This window comes from Cherax quadricarinatus, chromosome 73 (assembly GCF_038502225.1).
Source record: "Cherax quadricarinatus isolate ZL_2023a chromosome 73, ASM3850222v1, whole genome shotgun sequence".
In the NCBI taxonomy this organism is placed as follows: domain Eukaryota; kingdom Metazoa; phylum Arthropoda; class Malacostraca; order Decapoda; family Parastacidae; genus Cherax; species Cherax quadricarinatus.
In genome coordinates, this window is record NC_091364.1 from 7,203,966 (window position 1) to 7,213,719 (window position 9,754).

Below are 9,754 nucleotides of genomic sequence, written 5' to 3' on the forward strand. Positions count from 1 at the left end.
TCGATCACAGACAAATTCTACCATTTGGAGAACACAAATTATTGATTTTTTTTGTATTTCATGTAATGAGGACAAGTAAGCTTGTTAAACTGTGTTTACAATGAATTACAAGTTTGTGTAAAATGACCTGCTGTGTGTGTGTGTGTGTGTGTACTTACCTAATTGTAGTTGCAGGGGTCGAGTCACAGCTCCTCTGTGTGTGTGTGTGTGTGTGTGTGTGTGTGTGTGTGTGTGTGTGTGTGTGTGTGTGTGTGTGTGTGTGTGTGTGTGTGTGTGATGGTAATCCTTTTAAGGTTTTCCCCTTAAGAAAAATGGGAATATCTTCACTTACCTTGTGAGAACATTAGTAGTAGGAGACGTAGGACTTCTGTAAGACGTAGGAAAGCCATGACCTCCATGGCTTAGGAGGAGAGGTCGTCTGACCTCCGAGACTGCGAGGTTAGAGGAGGCAAGGAGGCGCAGAATAGAGCCCTTGAGATTGGCAGGAGTGTGATCACACCTTTGGATTGACGTGTGGAAGAGAAGGGATGAAGAAGAAAAAGGAAGACTAGGAGGAGGAAAAGGAAGAGGAAGAGGAGAAGAGAAAGAGACGCGGAAGTTCTTATTTTCTAGGCCAGAAACAGGTCCCTTATATTTCTCTGTAGTCCATGAAAAAACTAAGGGTTATACTGCCCTTCTGGTCTGATGTACCGGAAGGATTAGCTGAGGTCCGAGACCAAATACGCAAGAGAGACCTTTTCTGCTAAGTAAAAATTTGTTTTTATTGCTGGTCCGGAGAAACTGTCTTTTCTTTACAAATATATAGAATAAATAAGACGTTTTAAGATCCAGACGGAGGAGAGAGGAAAGAAAATATTCTCCCAGTGGTATATATGGTATATGTTTCTTGACGGAGCTAAAGACACAAGATGATTTTCTTTTTTTGGGCTGAAGGGGGAAAATGTGAAAAATTCTTTGGGCTATGGACACTCTCTCTCTTTCTCTCTCTCTCTCTCTCTCTCTCTCTCTCTCAAGACTTGAAGACGAAGAAATTTTCTTGAGGCTAAGAGAAAAAATTGCCTAGGAATGACTCGATAATACTGATGCTGGAAACTCTCTCTGTCTCTCTCTCTCTCTCTCTCTCTCTCTCTCTCTCTCTCTCTCTCTCTCTCTCTCTCTCTCTCTCTCTCTCTCTCTCTCTCTCTCTCTCCCTCCTGTCTTATTTCAGTGTCTTAAAGCAGCCTGTCGTACAGACGTAGCCAGGAAACTATCAGCCAGTCACTTAAAATCGCTTTTCAGATTTTGTCTGTCATCAGGTCCACTTAACCTCAGATTTGGAAGTTTCTATGGCACTTTTTCACTTAAAATTTACACTTGTGTTCACTTCTAGGGATGCACTTTGCGGTACTGTTAAGTGTTTCTCCTGAACTTTACTGCATCTCTTCCCACTTAAGTGGCTGTTTATGCCCACTTAGCCTCACTTTCATTTTGCCTCCGCTTCCCAGGCACGTTTCGCTCTTCATTCAGTACCCAGTCTGGCACTTTTCACTTCCTTACTAACTCTGTACCACTTCGTTAGAGCTATTAACCACTTTAACACCACTTAGCCATTACACCTTCACTGTTCCACTTACCCAAGTGTACCAGTGTACCACTTACATTATCACTTTCCGTTATTTTCCTAACACTTTCACTCCTAGCACTGAGTCACTTTACTAGATGTCTTAACTCTGCCTCTAGAAATAAATTGACGATCTCTCTCTCTCTTTCTCTCTCTCTCTCTCTCTCTCTCTCTCTCTCTCTCTCTCTCTCTCTCTCTATCTCTCTCTCTCTCTCTCTCTCTCTCTCTCTCTCTCTCTCTCTCTCTCGCTCTCTCTCTCTTTTCCTCCTTTTCTCTGTTTTTTTTAATGTGGGAGATTAATTTTTGTCCGAATTTATTCCGTTAACGATTTATTCGTAAATAAATCAAATCTCTAAAATTTTCGTATTTTAAGGTTTTGTAAGTTTCTTTTTATATAAAACTTTCAAGGTTTATAACAAATTGGAGCTCAGTTTTTTTTCTGTGGTTTAAGTGTAAACATTTCTCTTTATTCTCTCTTTATTCTCTCTTTATTCTCTTTTTATTCTCTTTTTATTCTCTCCTTTTTCTCTCTTTATTCTCTCTGTACTCTATTCTCTCTTTAGTCTCTGTTTGCTCTCTCTTTATTCTCTTTACTTTCTTTATTCTCTCTTTCTCCTCTTCGTCTCTTCCTTGACGGTCTTTCAGTTCCTCCACCTCCTGGCTTCTCCTCAGAGTGTTCTCTTCCTCCAGGTGGAGAACAAATTGTTCCCTCCTTAATTTCTCTTCTCTCTGAAAAGAGAAAAAATGAGAATAAGATTTTAGAAAAATATTGTTAATGATATTTTTTTTGCGTCACTGAAAAAATATATTTCCATAGAGCTAATGTAAAGTGAATGGAAGTAGAGAGAGAAAGAGAGAGAGAGAGAGAGAGAGAGAGAGAGAGAGAGAGAGAGAGAGAGAGAGAGAGAGAGAGAGAGAGAGAGAGAGAGAGCCAGCAAGAATTGCTGGCTACACCTCATGGATGAGAAGAGACAGGCAAGGGCAAGGAGGTGGTGTTGCTGTGTGCTTCTCTAAAAGTGTTCATGCCCAGCACATTGATGTTACCACCCCTACACATCTTGAAATGATGTTCTTCAAGCTCTGTATAAACACTAGTACCTCTGTACTAGCATGTGCAATGTACAGACCTCAGTGGCAACATGCAGACCCTATCAACTTCCTAATGGAAAATATTGACTCCCTTCTGCTACAACACAACTGTCAACATATTATAATTCTTGGTGACCTCAACCAACACCTTATACAGAGGGACTTTGATGACCTTCTTGCAGTGTTTGACATGAGAAACTTTGTTGATTTCCCTACTCATATCTCTGGCTCCTCCCTTGACCCAGTAGTGAGTGATCTGGCAGAAGGCATAGTCACTTGTCAACACCTCGGCTATGTTGGATCGTCTGACCACAAGGCTGTTTTTACGACACTTAAGATCCCAACAGAACGAGGTGAGGAGTCCACACGCACAACCTGGCTATGGGAAAGAGGTAATTGGCCAGCCCTTTGCTCTGAGCTCGCCACCACCGACTGGAATGCTCTTCTCCAAGGGGATGTTGACAACCAAGTGAAAGCCTTCACTGGACACATCCTTAATCTACAACAAGAACACATTCCTCACCGGCAATATGTGACGAAGCCTACGGATCAGCATTGGTTTGGCTTTCGTTGTAGAGAGGCTGCTACTGCTAAGTACAAAGCATGGAGAAGGTATAAGAGACATCCTACCACCTATAACAGGAACTTGCACATGCAAGCCTGTAGGCATATGGGTGATGTTCAAAAGTGGGCCATTGCTAAATGGGAGGTGGACACTAAAAGAAAGTTAGCATCAGGTAGGGTAGGCTCCAAAACCTGGTGGTCCCTGGTCAAGGACAGACAAGGTTATCTGCCTGATGAACTTATTCCACCTCTAAATCGACAGGATGGGACCACCTCTACTAGTAGTCAAGAGAAGGCGGACCTCTTTGCTGAACACTTTGCTACCAAAATGCAAGTTCCTGATCCAGCAAGGGACCCTCCTTGGCTAGCTGCAAGAACTGTGTCAAAACTGTCAGTGGTGACAATAAGGCAGGAGGAGGTGCATTTCCTACTTAAATCGCTTGACCAAGAAAAGGCTGTGGGCCCAGTCAAGTTGAGCCCAAGATTGTTGAGAAGATGTGCAGACCAGCTAGCAGCACCTCTAACTCGCATCTTTCAGCACTGCCTAGTACAGTGTAAATGGCCCTCTCTATGGAAAAAGGCGAATGTAGTCCCTGTTCACAAAAAGAAGAGCAGAGCAGAAATCAGCAACTACAGACCAGTGTCACTCCTGTCAATCACTGGTAAGATCCTTGAGACAATAATCTCAAGACAAATGACAGATTTTTTTGACTACCACTCACTTCTTTGTGATCGTCAATATGGCTTCAGGAAAGGTTACTCTGCTGCTGATCTTTTGTTAAACCTCTCCACTAAGTGGCACCAGTCACTGGATGACTCCAAAGTCAGCTGTGTGGTGGCACTGGACATTGCTGGCGCTTTCGATCGGGTGTGGCACCAGGGCCTCTTAGCAAAACTTCAAGCACTGGGAATTGCAGGCTCTACGCTATGTCTCCTCAGTGACTACCTTCATGGTAGATCTCTAAGTGTAGTTCTCAATGGAACGGAATCAGCAAGACATCCTATTGGGGCAAGTGTTCCACAAGGAAGCGTGCTGGGTCCATTGTTATGGAATGTCTACTTCAACGACCTTCTTCATCTCATCCCAGAATCCCATGCATATGCAGACGACTGTACACTGACATTCACTTATCCAAGAGAAGAAATGCCAGCTGCTCTAAGCTACATCAATCACCAGCTGAGAGCTATATCAGCTTGGGGAAATAGATGGCAAGTAACATTTGCACCTGAGAAAACGCAAATGATGATCGTCTCTAGGCACCATGATGGTAATGCTGGTGCAGTAGTAAGGATGAATGGGAGGATGTTGGCACCTGGAGAAGAAGTTGATATCCTTGGGGTGAAATTTGACTCCAAACTAATCATGAAGAACCATGTTGTAAATCTTGCAAACAAGGCAGCCAAGAAGCTTACAGCACTTCGCCGTATCTCCCATCTGCTTGACAGTAGGGGTTGCAAGATCCTGTACGAGGCACAAGTACGCTCGCACCTTGAGTATGCTCCACTTTCTTGGTTTGCCTGCCCCCCCTCTCATCTGCGACTGCTTGACGGAGTAGAGAACAGAGCAAGACGTCTCATCTCTCGCCTGGACCCATCCTGGATAGATCTGTCATTTCAGCAGAGCCTTCAACATAGGAGGGATGTGGGTGGCCTTACTGTTATGTACAAGGCCAATATTGTCAAAATACCACACTTGGATCCACTTCGAGGACAGCGTGAAACAAGCTTTTATGCCACAAGACGGGCAGAAAGCAGCAACTTCACTCTGGCTGTACCCTTCTCCAGAACATCATTCCATCTGAGAACATACATACAGGATGACTCGAGTATGGAACACATTCGTACAGCATAATGATGTCAACGAGATAAAGTCAGTTGATCAAATGAAAATGCTGGCCCACAGATGGCTCCAACTTCATCCTGTTTCCTACTTGTATGTCTCATAACAATAAAAATGCTTTCAAATGAGCTGATGTAAGTAACAGCTCTTAGCTTATCCAATAAAGTTAGGAATCCTTAACCTGCAAATAGGCTTGTCAATAAACTAGGGATCCATTAACCTTGTCCAAACCATGTGTGAAAAAAAAAAAAAAAGAGAGAGAGAGAGAGAGAGAGAGAGAGAGAGAGAGAGAGAGAGAGAGAGAGAGAGAGAGAGAGAGAGAGAGAGAGAGAGAGAGAGAGAGAGAGAAAGAGAGAAGTTTCATTCATGAGAGGAGACAATTTCCTGTATGAGAAAGAAAGGAAGGAATTTTTTTACTGGATTGAATTTACAGGCCAAAAGCCTGTAAATTCAGTTGTTTAAGATTTGTTATCTTGGATCAGGATGTCATTCTCTACAGTCAACTAGCACCTATTTACTGCTAGGTGAACTAGGGGAGCAGGTGTACGGAGACTAGATTATTTCTGGCATACATTCAGACCTGTACCTGGAATCGAACCCTGGTACCTTTGTGAGCCGAGTGCTTTACCAAGACACTACACTTCACCTTGTACTGTGTGTATGTGTGTGTGTGTGTGTGTGTGTGTGTGTGTGTGTGCGTGTGTGTGTGTGTGTGTGTGTGTGTGTGTATTCGCCTATATGTGGTTTTAGGAGTCGAATCACAGCTCCTGACTCCACCTCTTCGCTGGTCGCTACAACCTCCACTCTCTCTTCTGGCTTCAAGAGCCTTATCGTACCTCTTTTTCAAGCTATGTATAGAACCTGCCTCTACCACTTTAGTCTCCAGATTGTTCCACTTCCAGAACATTCCTGGAAATGCTCCTGGGACCTGGACATTCCAAGCCTGGGACCAAGGTCTGTAATACTGCAGGTCTGCAGCTGTGGGAAAACTTCGATAGCCGTTTGACCTTCGCGAAATACACGGTTCTTTGTACTTTACCGCGTACGCTTCTCTGAGTCTATTTTCGTTCAGCTCTCTCTCTCTCTCTCTCTCTTTCTCTCTCTCTCTCTCTCTCTCTCTCTCTCTCTCTCTCTCTCTCTCTCTCTCTCTCTCTCTCTCTCTCTCTCTCTCTCTCTCTCTCTCTCTCTCTCTCTCTCTCTCTCTCTCTATCCCTCTTACACAGGGTATGACAAGGTTAGGTTAAGGATCCTTAGCTTTATTGACAAGCTATTTACAGGTTAAGGATTCCTAACTTTATCGACAAGCTAAGAGCTGTTACCTACATCAGCTCATTTGAAAGCATTTTTATTGTTATGAGACATACAAGTACGGAACAGGATGAAGTTGGAGCCATCTGTGGGCCAGCATTTTCATTTGATCAACTGACTTTATCTCGTTGACATCATTATGCTGTACGAATGTGTTCCATACTCGAGTCATCCTGGGTATGTATGATCTCAGATGGAGTGATGTTCTGGAGAAGGGTACAGCCAGAGTGAAGTTGCTGCTTTCTGCCCGTCTTGTGGTATAGAAGCTTGCTTCTCGCTGCCCTCGAAGTGGATCCAAATGTAGTACTTTGACAATGTTGGCCTTGTACATAACAGTAAGGCCTCCCACATCCCTCCTGGGTTAAAGGCTCTGCTGAAATAATAGATCTATCCAGGATGGGTCCAGGCAAGAGATGCGACGTCTGGCTCTGTTCTCTACTCTGTCAAGCAGTCGCTGGTGAGAGGAGGGGCAGGCAAATCGAGTAAGTGGAGCATACTCAAGGTGTGAGTGTACTTATGCCTCATACAGAATCTTGCAACCCCTACTGTCAAGCAGATGCGAGATATGGCGAATTGCTCTAAGCTTCCTGGCTGCCTTGTTTGCAAGATTTACAACGTGGTTCTTCATGGTCAGTTTGGAGTCAAATTTCACCCCAAGGATATCAACTTCTTCCCCAGGTGCCAACACCTTCCCATTCATACTTACTACTGCACCGGCATTACCATCGTGGTGCTTAGAGACCATCATCATTTGCGTTTTCTCAGGTGCAAATGGTACTTGCCATAGTACAGTCGTCTGCATATGCATGTGATTCTGAGATGAGATGAAGAAGGTCATTGAAGTAGACATTCCATAACAATGGTCCCAGTACACTTCCTTGTGAAACACTTGCCGCAATAAGATGTTTTACTGATTCCGTTCCATTCAGAACTACCCTTAGAGATCTACCATGAAGGTAATCACTGAGGAGACATAGCGTAGAGCCTGCAATTCCCAGTGCTTGAAGTTTTGCTAAGAGGCCCTGGTGCCACACCCGGTCGAAAGCGCCAGCAATGTCCAGTGCTACCACACAGCTGACTTTGGATTCATCCAGTGACTGGTGCCACTTAGTGGAGAGGTTTAACAACAGATCAGCAGCAGAGTAACCTTTCCTGAAGCCATATTAACGATCACAAAGTAGTGAGTGGTAGTCAAAAAACTCTGTCATTTGTCTTGAGATTATTGTTTCAAGGATCTTGCCAGTGATTGACAGGAGTGACACTGGTCTGTAGTTGCTGATTTCTGCTCTGCTCTTCTTTTTGTGAACAGGGACTACATTTGCCTCTTTCCATAGAGAGGGCCATTTACACTGTACTAGACAGTGCAGAAAGATGCGAGTTAGAGGTGCTGCTAGCTGGTCTGTACATCTTCTCAGCAATCTTGGGCTCAACTTGTCTGGGCCCGCAGCCTTTTCTTGGTCAAGCGATTTAAGAAGGAATTACACTTGCTTTAGCCTTATTGTCACCGCTGACAGTTTTGACACAGTTCTTGCAGCTAGCCAAGGAGGGTCCCTTGCTGGATCAGAAACTTGCATTTTGGTGGCAAAGTGTTCGACAAAGAGGTCCGCCTTCTCTTGACTACTAGTAGAGGTGGTCCCATCCTGTCGATTTAGAGTTGGAATGAGTTCATCAGACAGATAACCTTGTCTGTCCTTGACCAGGGACCACCAGATTTTAGAGCCTACTCTACCTGATGCTAGCTTTCTTTTTGTGTCCACCTCCCATTTAGCGATTGCCCTCTTTTGAACATCACCAATATGCCTACAGGCTTGCATGTGCAAGTTCCTGTTATAGATGGTAGGATGTCTCTTATGCCTTCGCCATGCTTTGTACTTAGCAGTAGCAGCCTCTCTACAACGAAAGCCAAACCAAGGCTGATCCGTAGGCTTCGTCACATATTGCCGGTGAGGAATGTGTTCTTCTTGTAGATTAAGGATGTGTCCAGTGAAGGCTTTCACTTGGTTGTCAACATCCCCCTGGAGAAGAGCATTCCAGTCGGTGGTGGCGAGCTCAGAGCAAAGGGCTGGCCAATTACCTCTTTCCCATAGCCAGGTTGTGCGTGTGGACTCCTCACCTCGTTCTGTTCGGATCTTAAGTGTCGTAAAAACAGCCTTGTGGTCAGATGATCCAACGTAGCTGAGGGGTTGACAAGCAACTATACCTTCTGCTAGATCACTCACTAATGAATCAAGGGAGGAGCCAGAAATGTGAGTAGGGAAATCAACAAAGTTTCTCATGTCAAATACCGCAAGAAAGTCAGCAAAGTCCCTCTGTATAAGGTGTTGATTGCGGTCTCAGTGGTTTCATCTTTATCAGAATTATCCCTACTCTTTTTTCGTCCTTGTTTCCGTATCTCTATCTCTCGTTATCTCTCACTCCCCTTCCATTTGCTGAAATTGTTCCCGCTATGCGTAAAGGATTGATTGGACAGTCACAGCGTCAGATATTGCTGTCTCTAGGAGCATAGTTGGACGAATTTTATGCTTATCTCTCTCTCTCTCTCTCTCTCTCTCTCTCTCTCTCTCTCTCTCTCTCTCTCTCTCTCTCTCTCTCTCTCTCTCTCTCTCTCTCTCTCTCTCTCTCTCTCTCCCTCTCTCCATTCCAATTAGAATCTCTTTCTCTTCTACTTCCACTGTCCTCCAGTCCCCTCCTCCCTTTTCTCCCGCTCTCACTCTCTTCCCTTTTCTAGACTTCTCCTATCCCCTCTCTACACACATATACCTCTCTTCCCTCTCCGTTCTCTTCCTATAAAATACCCTACACAATACCATACAAAATACCCTACACAATACCATACAAAATACCCTACACGATACCATACAAAATACCCTACACAATACCGTGCACAACATACCATACATAATACCATACAAAATACAATACACAGTGCCGTACACAAAATACCATACATAATACCATACAAAATAGCCTACGCAACACCATACAAAATACCCTACACAATACCGTACACAAAATACCCTACACAATACCATACAAAATACCCTACATAATACCATACAAAATACAATACACAATGCCATACAAAAAAAAGTCTTGCAAATTCTCTGCCTTACAAATATACTCCTTGTTTGACCGGAAAAAATAAAATACTTACTGAAATATAAGCCTGAATTTTTTCACAATAAAGCCTGACTTTTATTTCACAATAAAGCCTGACTTATTTCACAATAAAGCCTGACTTATTTCACAATAAAGCCTGACTTATTTCACAATAAAGCCTGACTTATTTCACAATAAAGCCTGACTTATTTCACAATAAAGCCTGACTTATTTCACAATAAAGCCTGGCTTTT

At 43.7% G+C, this 9,754-nt stretch overlaps 1 protein-coding gene across 1 annotated transcript in view; it reads right to left on the reverse strand.

The window, feature by feature from the left end:
- LOC128701149 (zwei Ig domain protein zig-8) overlaps positions 1–530 on the reverse strand; it is a 608,905-nt gene extending 608,375 nt beyond the window's left edge. Inside the window, exon 1 of the mRNA XM_053794749.2 lies at positions 332–530. Coding sequence (XP_053650724.2) covers positions 332–398 — 67 coding nt within the window. The 5' untranslated portion in view covers positions 399–530. The remainder of the gene's footprint in view (positions 1–331) is intronic.
- Between the last annotated feature and the right edge of the window lie 9,224 nt (positions 531–9,754).